The sequence below is a fragment of the Ranitomeya variabilis genome, chromosome 2 (assembly GCF_051348905.1).
Source record: "Ranitomeya variabilis isolate aRanVar5 chromosome 2, aRanVar5.hap1, whole genome shotgun sequence".
Lineage (NCBI taxonomy): Eukaryota > Metazoa > Chordata > Amphibia > Anura > Dendrobatidae > Ranitomeya > Ranitomeya variabilis.
In genome coordinates this window covers 689263934-689286137 of record NC_135233.1, presented here as the reverse complement: position 1 = coordinate 689286137, position 22204 = coordinate 689263934, and the positions used below count along the sequence as shown (strand labels likewise).

The 22204-nt window shown below is 43.2% G+C and overlaps 1 protein-coding gene across 1 annotated transcript in view; it reads right to left on the bottom strand.

The window, feature by feature from the left end:
- TMEM244 (transmembrane protein 244) overlaps nt 1-22204 on the bottom strand; it is a 142128-nt gene that overhangs the window by 29918 nt on the left and 90006 nt on the right. Inside the window, exon 3 of the mRNA XM_077292830.1 lies at nt 3144-3217. Within this exon, the coding sequence (XP_077148945.1) occupies nt 3144-3217 (74 nt within the window). The remainder of the gene's footprint in view (nt 1-3143; nt 3218-22204) is intronic.

Here is a 22204-nt window from a genome sequence, read left to right as displayed (position 1 = left end):
CCATTCACCATGTAGTAAAAATTAATCAGACTGCTTTATTCTTCAGGTCAGTAGGATTACAGCAATACCACATTTATATCATTTTTTTGTGTGTTGCCGCTTTTACACAATAAAAATGATTTTTTTAGAAAAAAGAACTGTTTTGCATTGTTATATTCTGAGAGCTATAATTCTTTCATTTTTTAACTGATGGAGCTGTATGGCAGCTTGCTTTTTATGAGAGAAGATAGCGTTTTCAGCTAAATCTTTTTTATTAAAATTTATCTTTTTGGTTGTGTATTATTATTATTATTATTTATTATTATAGCGTCATTTATTCCATGGCACTTTACATGTGAGGAGGGGTATACATAATAAAAACAGGTATAATAATCTTGAACAATACAAGTCACAACTGGTACAGGAGGAGAGGGGACCCTGCCCGCGAGGGCTCACAATCTACAAGGGATGGATGAGGATACAGTAGGTAAGGATAGAGCTGGTCGTGCAGTGGTTTTGTCGATCGGTGATTACTGCAGGTTGTAGGCTTGCCGGAAGAGGTAGGTCTTCAGGTTCTTTTTGAAGGTTTCGATGGTAGGTGAGAGTCTGATATGTTGTGGTAGAGAGTTGCAGAGTAGGGGTGATGCGCGCGAGAAATCTTGTATGCGATTGTGGGAAGAGGAGATAAGAGGGGAGTAGAGAAGGAGATCTTGTGAGGATCGGAGGTTGCGTGCCGGAAAGTACCGGGAGACGAGGTCACAGATGTATGGAGGAGACAGGTTGTGGATGGTAATGGGGAGCCAGTGAAGGGATTGACAGAGGGGAGAGGCCGGGGAATAGTGGGGGGACAGGTGGATTAGTCAGGCAGCTGAGATTAGAATAGATTGGAGGGGTGCAAGAGTGTTCGAGGGGAGGCCACAGAGCAGGAGGTTACAGTAGTCAAGACGGGAGATGATGAGGGCATGGGCTAGGGTTTTTGCAGATTCTTGGTTTAGGAATGTACAGATCCGTGAAATATTTTTGAGTTGAAGGCGGGAGGAAGTGGAAAGGGCTTGGATATGAGGTTTGAAGGAAAGATCAGTGTCAAGGATTACCATGAGACAGTGAGCTTGTGGGACTGGGGAGAGTGGCCAGCCATTTACTGTAATGGATAGGTTCGTAGGGGGGGTCGCATGAGATGGGGGAAAGACAATGAATTCTGTTTTGTCCATGTTAAGTTTTAGAAATCTAGCAGATAAGAAGGATGAAATAGCAGATAGACATTGAGGGATTCTGGTTAGTAGGGTGGTGATATCTGGTCCAGAGATCTAGATCTGTGTGTCATCAGCATAGAGATGATACTGAAAACCGTGAGATTCTATGAGCTGTCCCAGGCCAAAAGTGTAAATGGAGAAGAGCAGGGGCCCTAGAACTGAACATTGCGGGACTCCGACAGATAGGGGGCGAGGTGAGGAGGTGGTATGTGAATGGGAGACGCTGAATGTTCGGTCAGTTAGGTATGACGAGATCCAGGATAGGATCAAGTCTGTGATGCCAAGGGATGAGAGGGTCTGAAGTAATAGGGAATGGTCCACTGTGTCAAAGGCGGAGGACAGGTCCAGGAGGAGGAGGATAGAGTAGTGTCGTTTGCTCTTGGCGGTTAATAGGTCATTGGTGACCTTAGTTAGGGCAGTTTCAGTGGAGTGGTGTGACCAGAAGCCTGATTGTAAGCAGTCGAAAAAGGAGCAGGAAGAAAGATGGGAGGACAGTTCAAGATGGACGTGTTGTTCCAGTAGTTTTGAGGCATAGGGGAGAAGTGATATAGGGCGATAGCTAGATACAGAGGATGGGTCAAGAGAGGGCTTTTTGAGGATAGGTGTGATTGAGGCATGTTTAAGGGGAAAACACCAGTTGTTCGGTAGTTGGGAGGAAGGGCTCTGGGGGTTGTGGACTAAAACTGTCTCTGATGTTCTCAATCTTCTTCTTGAAAAATAAGGCAAAGTCTTCAGCTGAGATGAATGGGGAGGGAGAAGGTGCTGGGGGATGGAGGAGAGAGCTGAAGGTGTTGAATAACTGTTTAGGGTTGTGAGACAGGGAGCATATGAGAGATGAGAAGTAGGTTTGTTTAGCTGTGGCGAGTGTGGTCTTGAAAGTAGTGAGGGACTGTTTGAATGCGATAAAGTGCTCGTTGGAGTGGAATCTTTTCCATCTCCGCTCTGCAGCCCTGGGAGCTCGCCTCAGTTCTTTGGTCAGGCTGGTGTGCCAGGGCTGTCTTTTGATTTTGTGAGCTATGGTATGTGTGAGAGGGGCAAGAGATTCCACATTTTGTGGTAGGTATGATAAAAAAGCATTGTTTTTTTTTCAAGATTTTAAATTTTTTTGCGTTGTTTACTGAATGGATTAAGTAGTGTCACAGTTTTATAGGTCAGGTCGTTCCAGACGTGGCAATACCAAATATGTATACTTTAAAAAAAAAATATATATATATATATATGTATTAATTGGTATACAATTTTTTTTCTTTTTTTTTGCTTTTTATTTGGTGATTTTTAAATGCATATTTTTACAAGTTTTTTTTTCAACTTTTTTCTTTACTTCTTTACTTAATCCTTCTATGGGACTTTATCTTTTATGACAATGATTAATAGTATTATACATTGCAAATGTTTTATGCCAGTTAGTGTTACACTGACCGAACACCTTTTAGACCATGCTCCTGGCAGGTCATCATTTGACTTTGGGTTGATATGACAACTATTGGCAGCTCTTCGAGGGGGTGCCCATGGAATGGAGAGAAAGCCTAATTTTTTTAATGTTTACTTATTATGAAAAAATAGTAAATTGTAAAAAAAATTACAGAAATATGGTATTGTCTAAGTAATACTGACTCACAGGATGCTTTTGTTGTACAGTGTGTTCTGCAAAATGCAAAAAGAGTGAATATAATGGCTGAATTGGTGGAAAAATAAAATTAAAACTAGAAAATCAAGAAAAAAATACTTGAAACCCAAACACTCCAGTCATTAAAGGGATTAATATCATACAGATTAGAATGGCTAACTTGGTTGCCCTGCTATGACAGGAAACATATAGACTTTAAGCTTTACACATTTATACTACTCTGAATGCATATCTTTGCAGATATGATTAAAACTATAAATATACAAAATAATAAAAAATACTACCCAAGTACTTTTTATTTGCCCAGGAAGGAGATGTGTTAAAATCAAAAGGTCCAAGCTCATCAAAACTATCCAATCTGTAAATCAGAAGAGAAAAATATAATAAATTTATAGGAATATACAGATTTAAGTACATTTCAATTTATATTATAGTTTCAAATCGATTGTTTCTTGAAAATGATTACATTTTAAAAAGACTGGATTTAAGAACGAACATTATATTGAATTGATATTACAGGCTTGTAAAAGACTGAGGGGCATAAGTCCCAAAGCATATCCCTCCCAACACACATACACACAAAAAAAAGATATACATACATAGTTATTAAATAACACAACTACTGTATACTAGGACCAAATATAACTACCCTACAATGGTTAATTATTACTTCCATACTGTTATTATCCAAAGTGCACTAGACAAAAAACAAATGTGACCAATTATAACACTGTACAATGCCCAAATAATACCATAGCACCGTGAACTCTATCATTGCTACTACATAGTAATTGAATCATATTACCATTCAACTACTAAATAAAGATGAGCGAACTTGATCGGAAAACGTTCGTCAATCTTAAATTCGGATTCGTGTTCGCTTTCACGCACATTTTTGCTCCAAGTCGGCAAAAGACGGTCACAGTTCGGTAAATCATCACGTTTCCACTAATGCTTTTGCATGACTTTGGCTAGGATAGGGGTGCTGTATGATGAGCAGTGGGGAGGGAGTGTGGAGAAATTAAAGGAGCATCTGAAGGGATTACAGGAGCGGCGCAAGTTTTTTTTTTCAGTTAACTTTGTGTGTTTATTCCGGCAACCAATCAGGGCACAGAAACCATCCACAACAATCATGACTCAAGGTTGGTTGCCGATGTCACATGTCTCTAGTCATTTAAAAAGCGGACATCTTGTTTTGCTGCCACCATTTGCTCAGTTGTCACAGTGCGGAGAGGTCTCTTCTGTGCTAGTGCTGGTGCTGCTGAATGTGAACTTGTCTGGGGAGAAATCAATTTTACAGTATAGAAGTAGATTGTGCAAAAACGGTGTGGCAGTCTCTGGAAGCCCCATTAACTACTCCAAATTGTTTGTGCTAAAAATGTGTTTCAGTGGCAAATCATAATCCCAGATTTCCACTTAAAAATTGTTAGGCCTATTACAGTGGTGGAGCCACGAGGCCTAATTACCTACTCCAAATTGTGCTAAAACTGTGTATCAGTGGCAAATCTGAATGCCACATATTAAAATATAAATTTCTTGTGCTAATACTGTTGTCTAGAAACAATGACACATTTTGGCAGAATAATATGTTGTGATGTTAATATTTTGGCCTACTCAGGAGTCCACATTACAAAATATAAATTCTTTGTGGTAATACTGTCGTCCGGATGTAAGGCCACATTTCTCCAGAAAAAATATTTTATTCTGGTAATATTTTTTGCCATGCATGAGTCCACATTTCAAAATAAAAATTGTTAGTGCTAATAGCATGTTCCTGAAACAGGGCCACATTTAAGTATATAAATATTTAGTGCTACTAGTTGTTCTCTAGCCAGGAGTCCACATTTCTTAATCTAAATTGTTTTGACTAATGCTACAGAAAGCAGGCTACATTTCTTGCTGATGTTGTCCATAGTGGGGTTTTAACTCAGGATCCCAGTGCTGCAAGGCTGCAGTGCTAACCACTAAGCCACTGTGCTGCCTCCTGCACTTACGCTGCTGCTGCTGATGTTTTTGCATTGATGACTCAATGTTACCATTGTTGGAAGCATATAATTGCGATGCACACAGTGTGCCTAACTGCTGTCTTGGGGAAAACCACTCTTAAGATTGTCAACAAGCATGTTTCGATTCTCCAGCATGTGCGTGTCCTTTTCGAGAGAGTTAAGCAAATGGCCAAATATACTCTTGTATCGCAGATCCACCCCCCCCATTACCTCGAGATGGCGGGACCATCATTGTAAATAAGCACCTTATTGCAAATTGTAAGCTCTGAAGAGCAGGGTCATCATTATTTTTGCTTTAATTGTTCGATTATCGTTAACTTTGTAACTTATGACTTATGTTTTATGCAAACTGCTGACTTGTAAAGTTCTGCAGAATATGTTTGTGCTATATAAATAAAGGTTATTATTATTAATAGATTGAAGATGAGGAAGTTCATGCTCTTAGCTTTGCCACGTGTAGGAGGAAACAATCTTTTACATGACCACAACTGCACAAATGAGAGCTGACTGCTGTGCTGACAGAAGTTAGAGTAGGGTGAACACGATAAACTGCTGGACTATGAGTGAGGAGCAGGCGCGAATGTTATGGTAGATAGAGAAAGATGTGATGTTCTTGGTGTGTGAGATAGGTCAAAAACAGCAGGCATGCCCACTTCCGTAACAGTTGACATGTTCTCACTCACCACAACTGTAGCTGGCAAAAAAGTGGAGGTTCTGCGGATGGAGAACTGTGTGAGAACTCATGTGGTTAATAGTCCGGCCGGCAGTTGGCGAGGCCTGCTAGTCCATATTTTAGGGCTGTGAGATTCCAAGACTGATGCATGTTGATGGCACATGTTCTAGTTCATGCATTTAATAGGCAAATTATTGAATTTTTAGCCGCTACTAAGTAGTTTTTTTTACAAAGTTGTCAGATAATGTGAGCTGAGTCATCCTTTGTGGTCTCCAAAAAGGGCCAGGCTATCAAATCCTTGCCGCCCATGTGAACTTCAGACCCGAGACAGCTGCTTTCCACAGCCAGAGTTGTGACTGAGGATGCAGTGCTTGTCGTGGTTGCATCACTCATTGCCTGTGTGAGAACACGCAATGTAACCTACTTGACTTCCTCCTCCTCTACCTCCTCTGATGAGCTATTCAGCTGCATGCCTCTGGTTTCACCCCATGTGGGTTCTCCAATCTAATCATCTTCCTGTCTGTTCATCCATATCTTGCAATGAGAATCATCATACTCCTCTTCCTGCCCTGATAGCACAGTACAATCAGTGGTTGGCTGGCACTTTTCAGCCTGGGGGGCAATCACAAGGCAATTTCCCCACTGCCTCCTACATATAGTATGAGGTTTTGCAGTTTTCTATATCCTGTATACTATAGCTCCCCAACAAATAGTATGTCTCCAAAACCCCCTATATATAGTATGATGGTCCCCTACAGCTCTCGAATTGCGATATTATATACCTCACAGCTTCCTATGTACAGTATGATGATGCCGTATCCCCTCTATATATAGTATCATGTCCCTATAGCCCCCTATATAGAATATGGTTGCCCCACAGCCCCCATATGATTGTCCCCAAAGTTTCTTTTATTTATACAGTATATATATTATATATAGTATGAAGGTATCCCACTGCCCTACATATATAGTATGATGGTTCCCACAGCCCCACATATATAGTAAATATAGTGAGATGGCCCCAGTTCCCACCATAAATATAGTACGATGGCACCAGTTGCCAATACATATAGTATGATGGCCCCAGTTCTCCCCATATACAGTACAGACCAAAAGTTTGGACACACCTTCTCATTTAAAGATTTTTCTTCATTTTCATGACTACGAAAATTGTACATTCACCCTGAAGGCATCAAAACTATGACTTAACACATGTGGAAATATATACTTAACAAAAAAGTGTGAAACAACTGAAAATATGTCTTATATTCTAGGTTCTTCAAAGTAGCCACCTTTTGCTTTGATGACTGCTTTGCACACTCTTGGCATTCTCTTGATGAGCTTCAAGAGGTAGTCACCGGGAATGGTTTTCACTTCACAGGTGTGCCCTGTCAGGTTGAATATGTAGGATTTCTTGCCTTATAAATGGGGTTGGAACCATCAGTTGTGTTGTGCAGAAGTCTGGTGGATATACAGCTGATAGTCCTACTGAATAGACTGTTAGAATTTGTATTATGGAAAGAAAAGAGCAACTAAGTAAAGAAAAACAAGTGGCCATCATTACTTACTTTAACCCCTTCACCCCCAAGGGTGGTTTGCACGTTAATGACCGGGCCAATTTTTACAATTCTGACCACTGTCCCTTTATGAGGCTATAACTCTGGAACGCTTTGACGGATCTTGGCGATTCTGACATTGTTTTCTCGTGACATATTGTACTTCATGTTAGTGGTAAAATTTATTCGATATACTTTGCGTTTATTTGTGAAAAAAATGGAAATTTGGCGAAAATTTTGAAAATTTTGCAATTTTCCAACTTTGAATTTTTATGCCCTTAAATCACAGACATATGTCACGCAAAATACTTAATAAGTAACATTTCCCACATGTCTACTTTACATCAGTACAATTTTGGAACCAAAATTTTTTTTTGTGACGGAGTTATAAGGGTTAAAAGTTGACCAGCAATTTCTCATTTTTACAACACCATTTTTTTTTAGGGACCACATCTCATTTGAAGTCATTTTGAGGGGTCTATATGATAGAAAATACTCAAGTGTGACACCATTCTAAAAACTGCACCCCTCAAGGTGCTCAAAACCACATTCAAGACGTTTATTAACCCTTCAGGTGTTTCACAGGAATTTTTGGAATGTTTAAATAAAAATGAACATTTAACTTTTTTTCACACACAATTTATTTCAGCTCCAATTTGTTTTATTTTACCAAGGGTAACAGGAGAAAATGGACCCCCAAAGTTGTTGTACAATTTGTTCTGAGTACGCTGATACCCCATATGTGAGGGTAAACTACTGTTTGGGCGTATGGCAGAGCTCGGAAGGAAAGGAGCGCCATTTGACTTTTCAATGCAAAATTGACTGGAATTGAGATGGGACGCCATGTTGCGTTTGGAGAGCCCCTGATGTGCCTAAACACTGAAACCCCCTACAAGTGACACCATTTTGGAAAGTAGACCCCCTAAGGAACTTATCTTGATGTGTGGTGAGCACTTTGACCCACCAAGTGCTTCACAGAAGTTTATAATGCAGAGCCGTAAAAATAAAAAATCATATTTTTTCACAAAAATGATCTTTTCGCCCCCAATTTTTTATTTTCCCAATGGTAAGAGAAGAAATTGGACCCCAAAAAATGTTGTGCAATTTGTCCTGAGTACGCTGATACCCCATATGTGGGTGTAAACCATTGTTTGGGCGCATGGCAGAGCTTGGAAGGGAAGGAGCGCCATTTGACTTTTCAATGCAAAATTGACTGGAATTGAGATGGGACGCCATGTTGCGTTTGGAGAGCCCCTGATGTGCCTAAACATTGAAACTCCCTACAAGTGACACCATTTTGGAAAGTAGACCCCCTAAGGAACTTATCTAGATGTGTGGTGAGCACTTTGACCCACCAAGTGCTTCACAGAAGTTTATAATGCAGAGCCGTAAAAATAAAAAATCATATTTTTTCACAAAAATGATCTTTTTGCCCCCAATTTTTTATTTTCCCAAGGGTAAGAGAAGAAATTGGACCCCAAAAAATGTTGTGCAATTTGTCCTGAGTACGATGATACCCCATATGTGGGTGTAAACCATTGTTTGGGCGCATGGCAGAGCTTGGAAGGGAAGGAGCGCCATTTGACTTTTCAATGCAAAATTGACTGGAATTGAGATGGGACGCCATGTTGCATTTGGAGAGCCCCTGATGTGCCTAAACATTGAAACTCCCTACAAGTGACACCATTTTGGAAAGTAGACCCCCTAAGGAACTTATCTAGATGTGTGGTGAGCACTTTGACCCACCAAGTGCTTCACAGAAGTTTATAATGCAGAGCCGTAAAAATAAAAAATCATATTTTTTCACAAAAATTATCTTTTTGCCCCCAATTTTTTATTTTCCCAAGGGTAAGAGAAGAAATTGGACCCCAAAAAATGTTGTGCAATTTGTCCTGAGTACGCTGATACCCCATATGTGGGTGTAAACCATTGTTTGGGCGCATGGCAGAGCTTGGAAGGGAAGGAGCGCCATTTGACTTTTCAATGCAAAATTGACTGGAATTGAGATGGGACGCCATGTTGCGTTTGGAGAGCCCCTGATGTGCCTAAACATTGAAACTCCCTACAAGTGACACCATTTTGGAAAGTAGACCCCCTAAGGAACTTATCTAGATGTGTTTTGAGAGCTTTGAACCCCCAAGTGTTTCACTACAGATTATAACGCAGAGCCGTGAAAATAATTTTTATTTTTTTTCTCAAAAATGATTTTTTAGCACCCAGGTTTGTATTTTTACAAGGGTAACAGAATAAATTGGACCCCAAAATTTGTTTTCCAATTTGTCCTGAGTACGCTGATACCCCATATGTGGGGGGGAACCACTGTTTGGGCGCATGACAGAGCTCGGAAGGGAAGGAGCGCCATTTGGAATGCAGACTTAAATGGATTGGTCAGCAGCGTCACGTTGCATTTGCAGAGCCCCTGATGTACCCAAACAGTACAAACCCCCCACAAGTGACCCCATATTGGAAACTAGACCTCCCAAGGAACTTATCTAGATGTGTTTTGAGAACTTTGAACCCCCAAGTGTTTCACTAAAGTTTATAGCGCAAAGCCGTGAAAATAAAAATTCCTTTTTTTTTTCACAAAAATGATTTTTTAGCCCCCAGTTTTGTATTTTCACAAGGGTAACAGGATAAATTAGACCCCAAAAGTTGTTGTCCAATTTGTCCTGAGTACGCTGATACCCCATATGTGGGGGGGAACCACTGTTTGGGTGCATGACAGAGCTCGGAAGGGAAGGAGCGCCATTTGGAATGCAGCCTTAAATGGATTGGTCTGCAGGCGTCACGTTGCATTTGCAGAGCCCCTGATGTACCCAAACAGTACAAACCCCCCACAAGTGACCCCATATTGGAAACTACACCTCCCAAGGAACTTATCTAGATGTGTTGTGAGAACTTTGAACCCCCAAGTGTTTCACTACAGTTTATAACGCAGAGCCGTGAAAATAAAACATCTTTTTTTTCCCACAAAAATGATTTTTAGCCCCCCAAATTTTTATTTTCCTAAGGATAACAAGAGAACTTGGACCCCAGAAGTTGTTGTTCAATTTGTCCCGAGTACGCTGATAACACATATGTTGGAGTAAACCCCTTTTTGGGCGCACGGGAGAGCTCGGAAGGGAAGGAGCACTGTTTTACTTTTTCAACGCAGAATTGGCTGGAATTGAGATTGGACGCCATGTCGCGCTTGGAGAGCCCCTGATGTGCCTGGACAGTGGAAACTCCCCAATTCTACCTGAAACCCTAACCCAAACACACCCCTAACCCTAATCCCAACGGTAACCCTAACCACACCCCTAGCCCTGACACACCCATAATTCTAATCCCAACCCTAATCCAAACGTAAATGTAATCCAAACCCTAACCCTAACTTTAGCCCCAACCCTAACTTTAGCCCCAACCCTAACCCTAACCCTAACCCTAACCCTACCCCTAACCCTAAACGTAACTGAAATACGTGGCACTGAAATACGTGGCACTGAAATACGTGGCACTGAAATACGTGGCACTGAAATACGTGGCACTGAAATACGTGATACGTGGCACTTAAATACGTGGCACTGAAACACGTGGCACTGAAATACGTGATACGTGGCACTGAAATACGTGGCACTGAAATACGTGGCACTGAAATACGTGGCACTGAAATACGTGGCACTTAAATACGTGGCACTGAAATATGTGATACGTGGCACTGAAATACGTGGCACTGAAATACGTGGCACTGAAATACGTGGCACTGAAATACGTGGCACTGAAATATGTGATTCGTGGCACTTAAATACGTGGCACTGAAATACGTGGCACTGAAATACGTGGCACTGAAATACGTGGCACTGAAATATGTGATACGTGGCACTTAAATACATGGCACTGAAACACGTGGCACTGAAATACGTGGCACTGAAATACGTGGCACTGAAATACGTGGCACTGAAATACGTGCAACTGAAATACGTGGTACTAAAATATGTGGCACTGAAATACGTGATATGTGGCACTGAAATACGTGATACATGGCACTGAAATACGTGATACGTGGCACTGAAATACGTGATACGTGGCACTGAAATACGTGGCACTGAAACACGTGGCACTGAAATACGTGGCACTGAAACACGTGGCACTGAAATACGTGGCACTGAAATACGTGGCACTGAAATACGTGGCACTATGACTGTCAGAAAATGTTCATTAAACGGTTAGGGGTGAGGTTAGGGGTAGAGTTAGGGTTAGGGTTTGGATCCCTTTATCACCTTGATGGTGGTGGGTGGCTTTTCAGTGTGTTTTCTGTTTTTTTTCGAAAAAATGCATGCGTTTTTAACGCAAACAAACGCATGTGCTTAAAAACGCAAGAAAATACTGCAGGTTGTATTTCTGAAAATGAACGCATGCAGAAAAAAACCGCATGCGTTTGAAAACGCGACCAAACGCGTACAAAAAAACCGCATGCGTTTTCAATGTTAAATATAGGGAAAAAACGCATGCGTTTTTTTGTGCAAAAAACGCTGCAGACAAAAACGCAAGTGTGAAACCAGCGACGCTTTTTATAGCAAAAAAGTTTTTGCGTCTCCACATTTTGAGACCTATAATTTTTCCACATTTTGCTCCACAGAGTCATGTGAGGTCTTGTTTTTTGCGGGACGAGTTGACGTTTTTATTGGTAACATTTTCGGACACGTGACCATTTTTGATCGCTTTTTATTCCGATTTTTGTGAGGCAGAATGACCAAAAACCAGCTATTCATGAATTTCTTTTGGGGGAGGCGTTTATACCGTTCCGCGTTTGGTAAAATTGATAAAGCAGTTTTATTCTTCGGGTCAGTACAATTACAGCGATATCTCATTTATATCATTTTTTTATGTTTTGGTGCTTTTATACGATAAAAACTAAAATATAGAAAAAATAATTATTTTGGTATCGCTTTATTCTCAGGACTATAACTTTTTTATTTTTTTGCTGATGATGCTGTATGGCGGCTTGTTTTTTGCGGGACAAGATGACGTTTTCAGCGGTACCATGGATATTTATATCAGTCTTTTTGATCGCGTGTTATTCCACTTTTTGTTCGGCGGTATGGTAATAAAGCGTTGTTTTTTGCCTCGTTTTTTTTTTTTTTTTCTTACGGTGTTTACTGAAGGGGTTAACTAGTGGGGCAGTTTTATAGGTTGGGTCGTTACGGACGCGGCGATACTAAATATGTGTACTTTTATTGTTTTGTTTTTTTTTATTTAGATAAAGAAATGTATTTATGGGAATAATATATATTTTTTTTTTATTATTTATTTAGGAATTTTTTTTTTTTTTTTTTACACATGTGGAAAATTTTTTTTTTTACTTTTTTACTTTGTCCCAGGGGGGGACATCACAGATCATTGATCTGGCAGTGTGCACAGCACTCTGCAAGATCGACGATCTGCTGTGCAGGGCTGCAGGCTTACCAAGTGTCTGCTCTGAGCAGACACTCGGTAAGCCACCTCCTTCCCTGCAGGACCCGGATGCCGCGGCCATCTTGGATCCAGGACCTGCAGCCAGGAAGGAGGTAGGAGACCCTCAGAGCAACGTGATCACATCGCGTTGCTCCGGGGGTCTCAGGGAAGCCCGCAGGGAGCCCCCTCCCTGCGCGATGCTTCCCTATACCGCCGGTACACTGCGATCATGTTTGATCGCGGTGTGCCGGGGGTTAATGTGCCGGGGGCGGTCCATGACCGCTCCTGGCACATAGTGCCGGATGTCAGCTGCGATATGCAGCTGACACCCGGCCGCGATCGGCCGCGCTCCCCCCGTGAGCGCCGCTGATCGGTGATGACGTACTATCCCGTCGGCGGTCATACGGGCCCACCCCACCTCGACGGGATAGTACGTCAAATGTCGGGAAGGGGTTAAGAAATGAAGGTCAGTCAGTCTGAAAAATTGGGAAAACTTTGAAAGTGTCAACAAGTGCAGTGGCAAAAACCATCAAGCGCTACAAAGAAACTGGCTCACATGAGGACCGCCCCAGGAAAGGAAGACCAAGAGTCACCTCTGCTTCTGAAGAGAAGTTTATCCGAGTCACCAGCCTCAGAAATCGCTGGTTAACAGCAACTCAGATTAGAGACTAGGTCAATGCCACACAGAGTTCTAGCAGCAGACACATCTCTACAACAACTGTTAAGATGAGACTTTGTGCAGCAGGCCTTCATGGTAAAATAGCTGCTAGGAAACCACTGCTAAGTACAGGCAACAAGCAGAAGAGACTTGTTTGGGCTAAAGAACACAAGGAATGGACATTAGACCAGTGGAAATCTGTGCTTTGGTCTGATGAATCAAAATTTGAGATCTTTGGTTCCAACCACTTTGTGCGATGCAGAAAAGGTCAACGGATGAACTCTACATGCCTGGTTCCCACCATGAAACATGGAGGAGGAGGTGTGATGGTGTGGGGGTACTTTGCTGGTGACACTGTTGGGGATTTATTCAAAATTGAAGGCATACTGAACCAGCATGGCTACCACAGCATCTTGCAGCGGCATGCTATCCCATCCGGTTTGCGTTTAGTTGGACCATCATTTATTTTTCAACAGGACAATGACCCCAAACACACCCCCAGGCTGTGTAAGGGCTATATGACCAAGAAGGAGAGTGATGGGGTGCTACGCCAGATGACCTGGCCTCCACAGTCACCAGACCTGAGCCCAATCAAGATGGTTTGGGGTGAGCTGGACAAAAGAGTGAAGTCAAAAGGGTCAACAAGTGCTAAGCATCTCTGGGAACTCCTTCAAGATTGTTGGAAGACCATTCCCGGTGACTACCTCTTGAAGCTCATCAAGAGAATGCCAAGAGTGTGCAAAGCAGTCATCAAAGGAAAAGGTGGCTACTTTGAAGAGCCTAGAATATAAGACATATTTTCAGTTTGTTTCACACTTTTTTGTTAAGTATATAATTCCACATGTGTTAATTCATAGTTTTGATGCCTTCAGTGTGAATGTATAATTTTCATAGTCATGAAAATACAGAAAAATCTTTAAATGAGAAGGTGTGTCCAAACTGTTGGTCTGTACTGTATCTAGTATGATGGCCCCAGTTCTCCCCATACATATAGTATGATGGCCCCAGTTCTCCATATTAAAAATAATGAAGTTTATAGTCACCTCATCCTGATTCCCGGCACTGCAGCCTCCATTTTCTCTTCCAGTCCGCAGAGCGGCATGAGGCAATAATGTCAACGCGCCACTTGGGTGAGCACACGGAAGTCTCAGGAAACTGCAGTCTGCAGCTTATGAGACAGACCAGGGCTTCCACTAGGAATTTCGGGGCCCCATACTGGCAAAATTTTCGGGTTCCCTTGAGCCCAGGCTCCACACCAGATCTGCCTCTACCGTGCCACCTCCCACTCTTGGAAAAACTCAACTTCTCCACCACATCCTCTCTGATCAGATATTAACAGTTCCCATCAAACACCAGATAACATTCATAGCCAGCTGCTTTTGTTCTGGCCAAAAGAATTTTTAAGCTGACACCACGACATGGTAGACTCTTTCGGGCAGGCCCTACTCTATCCTAAACTATTAAACATAAATATATTTTTATGTATTTTTCTTTAAGGGAATGAGTGACATACAGTAACATTTTTTTTAAACAACCATTAATACAACATACAAGGGACAAATATCGTCACACCATGACCGGACCATATATTAACACCACATAGTGACTGAATAACACCACACACAAGAAACAAATGCCGCCACACCATGACCAGACCACATATTACCACCACATAGTGACTAAATACTACAATACTGATTATTAATTACAAAAAACACAATTCTAAGTGTCATTGTATACAGGAACTCTGTATTTACTGTCAGTGTACAGGTAATACAGTGATCACCAGAGACATTATACACAGGAGCTATGTATATAATGTATAGTGCACAAGTAATGCAGTGATCACTGGTGACATTATACACAGAAGCTCTGTATATAGTGTCAGTGTACAGGTAATACAGGGATCACCAGTGTGACCTTATGCAGAGGAGCTCTGTATATTGTGTCAGTGTACAGGTAATAAAGTGATCACTGGTGACATTATACACAGGAGCTCTATATAAAGTGTCAGTGTACAGGTAATACAGTGATCACCACTGCCAGTGACATTATACACAGGAGCTCTGTATATACTGTAGTATACAGTGTCAGTGTAGTATAGTGTCAGTGTACAGGTAAGGCTGGTTTCACACTTGTGTTGGGCAGAGCTGCGGAGGGCTGCGTAGGTCCTCCATTAAGCCCTGCCCACTGCCGCACCTCTTCCATTCAGCTCCGCCTACGTCGGCATGCATCTTGCGTACCTGTCTTTAACATTGGGTACGCAGGCCATGGGAATGTATGGGGATGCCTCCCCATGCGTCATTTTGACGCTGCACCGAACTGCATCGAACCCAACATGTTGCATCCGCATGCATTCGCATGGCCTGCGTACCCAATGTTAAAGATAGGTACGCAGGACGCATGCCAATGTAGGCGGAGCTGAATGGAAGAGGTGCGGCAGTGGGTGGGGCTTAATGGAGGAACTATGCAGCTCTGCCCAACGCAAGTGAAATCAGCCTAACATACTGACTCACCAGTGACGTCTCTAGCTGAAGTCCTTAATCTTTGCTTTTCTTTTTTATCTAGCACAGAGAACCATCACTTCTTCCAGCCAGGACTCATTTCTGCATAAAATAACACAGTTACCTAGAGCACCGCTTTCAGAGCACAATCCCCACTTTTTCCCTTTTTCTCCACTACACATCTGAATACAGATGTGCACGCACAATCAACATATAATTGTTTATTATGCAACCTCATAGATTGTAAGCTTGCGAGCAGGGCCCTCATTCCTTTTGGTATCTGTCGATCTATGTATTTATTATTATGCTTAATTTCCATTGTCTGTACAAGTCCCCTCTAAAATGGAAAGTGTTGCGGAATATGTTGGCGCAATAGAAATAAAATTATTATTATTATTATTATTATTATTAACCAACCATTCCAAATATAAATTAAAATCCACCACTGTGCACCCACTACCTATAAATAGCCAGTTTCCCCATTTAATATATAAATTAATTAGCACCTATACTCTTTCCCCAATTCATTACCAGTCACTTCATCCTCAACACCCCCACTATGTACCTCCTGCTCTAACCCTAACCCCGATTCATTATATTTACATGCCCCTCCTGCCCCAATTCATTGTCATGTCTTTCTCTCCCACTCTCTATTCATTATCAACTGCTCTACCCCACATTCAATACATCATTTTCTCCCCCAAACTCAAAATTCATTATTTTTTCAACCCCTAGATCATCATTTGCTTTCCCCACCCCCCTTCAATTCATCATTTGCTCTCCCCACAACCCACCTTCAATTAAATTGCTGTTCCCTATCCCTCACACTAAATTCATCATTTGCAGTCCCCTGTCCTCTCCTCACTTCATCATTTTCAGTCCCCTGTCCTCTCCACACTTCATCATTTGTATTCACCCCACTTTAATTTGAAGTCCCCTTACTTCATCCATTGCAGTCCACTATCAGCCCCTCACTTCATTTGCAGTGCCCCTTCATCATTTGCAGCCCCCTATCCCCCTTCAATTTCATTATGTGCAGTTCCCCCTCAGACACACTTCATCATGTGCAGTCCCCTTCCCCCCACTTTATCATGTGCTGTCCCCCTTACCCCCACCTCATGTGCAGTCCACCTTACCTCCCGCTTCATCATGTGCAGTCCCCATTAACCCCCAATTCATCATGTGCAGTCCCCCTTACCCCAATTCATCATGTGCAGTCCCCCTCTTACCCCCACTTCATATGCAGTCCCCCTTAACGCCCACTTCATCATGTGCAGCCCCACTTCCCCCACTTCATCATGTGCAGCCCCACTCCCCCACTTCAAGATGTGCATCCCCACTCCCCCTTCTTCATCATGTGCAGTCCCCCTTATCCCCCACGTCATCATGTGCGGCCCCACTCCATCATGTACAGTCCCACTACCTCCACTTCATCATGTGCAGCCCCACTTACCCCCCGCTCCATCATGTGCAGTCTCCTTTAACCCCCAAACTCCATCATGTGCAACCTCACTCCCCCTTCATCATGTGCAGCCCCACTTACCCCCACTCCATCATGTGCAGTCTGCTTTGTCCCCCAAACTCATTACTGTGCAGTCTCACTCCCCCTTCATCATGTGCAGCCCCACTTACCCCCAGTCCATCATGTGCAGTCTCCTTTAACCCCCAAACTCCAACATGTGCAGCCCCACTCACCCTTCATCACGTGCAGCCACCATTACCCCCCCACTCCATCATGTGTAGTCTGTCATGATCTCCATGGCCAGAGAACTAGCATAAGCCTCTATAGGAACAAGCTCTTGGAAGATGTAACTATACTGACCATGAACTAAACCTACCGCATCATCTAGAAGTAGCCAGGTAGCATGTCCTACTTTTTATCCCTATATGCCCAGCGCCGGCCGGAGAACTAAATAATGCTAGCAGAGGGAAATATAAGACCTGACTCACCTCTAGAGAAATGCCCAAAAAAAGGAGACAGAGGCCCCCCACATATATTGGCGGTGATTTTAGAAGAAATAACAAACGCAGCAGGAAAATAGTTTTAGCAAATTTGAGGTCCGCTTTCTAGATAGCAGAAGACAGAAAGCATACTTTCATGGTCAGTAGAAAACCCTAACAAAACACATCCAGAAATTACTTTAGGACTCTGGCATTAACTCATAATACCAGAGTGGCAATTCCTGATCAACAAGAGCTTTCCAGACACAGTAACGAAACTGCAGCTGTGAACTGGAACCAAAATACAAAAACAAAACATGGACGAATGTCCAACTTATCTAGTAGATGTCTGGGAGCAGGAACAAGCACAGAGAGGCTTCTGATAACATTGTTGACCGGCAAGCATCTAACAGAGAAGCCAGGTTATATAGCGACACCCAGATCTAATCAGAACAGGTGAACAGGGAAGATGATGTCACAAGTTCAATTCCACCAGTAGCCACCGGGGGAGCCCAGAATCCAAATTCACAACAGTACCCCCCCCTCAAGGAGGGGGCACCGAACCCTCACCAGAACCACCAGGGCGATCAGGATGGGCCCTATGAAAGGCACGAACCAGATCAGAGGCATGAACATCAGATGCAGTGACCCAAGAATTATCCTCCTGGCCATATCCCTTCCACTTGACCAGATACTGGAGTCTCCGTCTGGAAACACGGGAGTCTAGGATTTTTTCCACAACGTACTCCAACTCACCCTCAACCAACACCGGAGCAGGAGGCTCAACGGAAGGCACAACCGGTGCCTCATACCTGCGCAATAACGACCGATGAAAAACGTTATGAATAGAAAAGGATGCAGGGAGGTCCAAACGGAAGGAAACAGGGTTAAGAATCTCCAATATTTTATACGGACCGATGAACCGAGGCTTAAACTTAGGAGATGAGACCCTCATAGGGACAAAACGAGAAGACAACCACACCAAATCTCCAACACAAAGCCGAGGACCAACACGACGGTGACGGTTGGCAAAAAGCTGAGTCTTCTCCTGGGACAACTTTAAATTGTCCATCACCTGCCCCCAGATATGATGCAATCTCTCCACCACCGCATCCACTCCAGGACAATCCGAGGATTCCATCTGACCGGAGGAAAATCGAGGATGGAACCCCGAATTACAGAAAAACGGGGAAACCAAGGTGGCAGAGCTGGCCCGATTATTGAGGGCGAACTCCGCCAATGGCAAAAAAGCAACCCAATCATCCTGGTCAGCAGACACAAAACACCTCAGATATGTCTCCAGGGTCTGATTAGTCCGCTCGGTCTGGCCATTAGTCTGAGGGTCAAAAGCAGACGAAAAAGACAAATCTATGCCCATCCTAGCACAAAATGCCCGCCAAAATCTAGACACAAATTGGGTTCCTCTGTCAGAAACGATATTCTCAGGAATACCATGCAAACGAACAACATTTTGAAAAAACAGGGGCACCAACTCGGAAGAAGAAGGCAATTTGGGCAGGGGAACCAAATGAACCATCTTAGAAAAACGGTCACACACCACCCAGATGACAGACATCTTCTGAGAAACAGGCAGATCTGAAATAAAATCCATCGAGATGTGTGTCCAAGGCCTCTTAGGAATAGGCAAGGGCAACAATAATCCACTAGCCCGAGAACAACAAGGCTTGGCCCGAGCACAAACGTCACAAGACTGCACAAAGCCTCGCACATCTCGTGACAGGGAAGGCCACCAGAAGGATCTTGCCACCAAATCCCTGGTACCAAAAATTCCAGGATGACCTGCCAACGCAGAAGAATGCACCTCAGAGATGACTTTACTGGTCCAATCATCAGGAACAAACAGCCTATCAGGCGGACAACGATCCGGTCTATCCGCCTGAAACTCCTGCAAGGCCCGCCGCAGGTCTGGAGAAACGGCTGACAAGATAACTCCCTCCTTAAGAATACCTGTGGGGTCAGAGTTGCCAGGTGAATCAGGCTCAAAACTCCTAGAAAGGGCATCCGCCTTAACATTCTTAGAACCTGGTAGGTACGATACCACTATATTAAACCGAGAAAAAAATAATGACCAGCGCGCCTGTCTAGGATTCAGGCGCCTGGCGGTCTCAAGATAAATCAAATTTTTGTGGTCAGTCAATACCACCACCTGATGTCTGGCCCCCTCGAGCCAATGGCGCCACTCCTCAAACGCCCACTTCATGGCCAAAAGCTCCCGATTCCCAACATCATAATTCCGCTCAGCGGGCGAAAATTTACGGGAAAAGAAGGCACAAGGCCTCATCACGGCGCAGTCAGAACTTTTCTGCGACAACACTGCCCCAGCTCCGATCTCAGAAGCGTCGACCTCAACCTGAAAAGGAAGAGTCACATCAGGCTGACGCAACACAGGGGCAGAAGAAAAACAGCGCTTAAGCTCCTGAAAGGCCTCCACAGCATCAGGGGACCAATTAGCAACATCAGCACCCTGTCTAGTCAAATCGGTCAATGGCTTAACGACATCCGAAAAACCAGAAATAAATCGACGATAAAAGTTGGCAAAGCCCAAAAATTTCTGAAGACTTTTAAGAGAAGAGGGCTGCGTCCAATCACAAATAGCTTGAACCTTGACAGGATCCATCTCAATGGAAGAGGGAGAAAAAATATATCCCAAAAAGGAAATTCTCTGAACCCCAAAAACGCACTTAGAACCCTTGACACACAGAGAATTAGACCGCAAACCTGAAAAACCCTCTTAACTTGCCGGACATGAGAGTCCCAGTCATCCGAAAAAATCAGAATATCATCCAGATACACTATCATAAATTTATCCAAAAAATCGCGGAAAATATCATGCATAAAGGACTGGAAGACTGAAGGGGCATTAGAAAGACCAAAAGGCATCACCAAATACTCAAAGTGGCCCTCGGGCGTATTAAATGCGGTTTTCCACTCATCCCCCTGCCTGATCCGCACCAAATTATACGCCCCACGGAGATCAATCTTAGAGAACCACTTGGCCCCCTTTATGCGAGCAAACAAATCAGTCAGCAACGGCAATGGGTATTGATATTTAACCGTGATTTTATTCAAAAGCCGATAATCAATACATGGTCTCAAAGAGCCGTCTTTTTTTGACACAAAGAAAAAACCGGCTCCTAAGGGAGATGACGATGGACGAATATGTCCCTTTTCCAAGGACTCCTTTATATATTCTCGCATAGCAGTATGTTCAGGCACAGACAGATTAAATAAACGACCCTTTGGGTATTTACTACCCGGAATTAAATCTATAGCACAATCGCACTCACGGTGCGGAGGTAGTGAACCCAGCTTGGGTTCTTCAAAGACGTCACGATAATCAGACAGGAACTCAGGGATTTCAGAGGGAATAGATGATGAAATGGACACCAAAGGTACGTCCCCATGAGTCCCCTTACATCCCCAGCTCAACACAGACATAGCTCTCCAGTCAAGGACTGGGTTGTGAGACTGCAGCCATGGCAATCCCAGCACCAAATCATAATGTAGATTATACAGCACCAGAAAACGAATAGTCTCCTGGTGATCCGGATTAATACACATAGTCACTTGTGTCCAGTATTGTGGTTTATTATTAGCCAATGGGGTGGAGTCAATCCCCTTCAGAGGAATAAGAGTTTCCAAAGGCTCTAAATCATACCCACAACGATTGGCAAAGGACCAATCCATAAGACTCAAAGCGGCGCCAGAGTCGATATAGGCGTCAGTAGTAATAGATGACAAAGAGCAAATCAGGGTCACAGACAAAATAAATTTAGACTGTAAAGTGCCAATGGAAACGGATTTATCAAGCTTTTTAGTACGCTTAGAGCATGCTGATATAACATGAGTAGAATCCCCACAATAGAAACACAACCCATTTTTCCGTCTAAAATTCTGCCGCTCGCTTCTGGACAGAATTCTATCACACTGCATGCTTTCTGGCGTCTTCTCAGTGGACACCGCCAGATGGTGCACTGGTTTGCGCTCCCGCAGACGCCTATCGATCTGAATGGCCATTGTCATGGACTCATTCAGACCCGCAGGCACAGGGAACCCCACCATAACATCCTTAATGGCATCAGAGAGACCCTCTCTGAAAGTAGCCGCCAAGGCACACTCATTCCACTGAGTAAGCACAGACCATTTACGGAATCTTTGGCAGTAAATTTCAGCTTCATCTTGCCCCTGCGATAGGGACATCAAAGTTTTTTCTGCCTGAAGTTCCAAATGAGGTTCCTCATACAGCAAGCCCAAGGCCAAAAAAAACGCATCCACATTGCGCAACGCAGGATCCCCTGGTGCCAATGCAAAAGCCCAGTCTTGAGGGTCGCCGCGGAGCAAGGAAATCACAATCCCAACCTGCTGTGCAGGGTCTCCAGCAGAACGAGATTTCAGGGACAAAAATAGCTTACAATTATTTCTAAAATTCTGAAAGCTAGATCTATTCCCTGAGAAGAATTCCGGCAAAGGAATTCTCGGCTCAGATACCGGAGCATGAATAATAAAATCTTGCAAATTTTGTACTTTCGTGGTGAGATTATTCAAACCTGCAG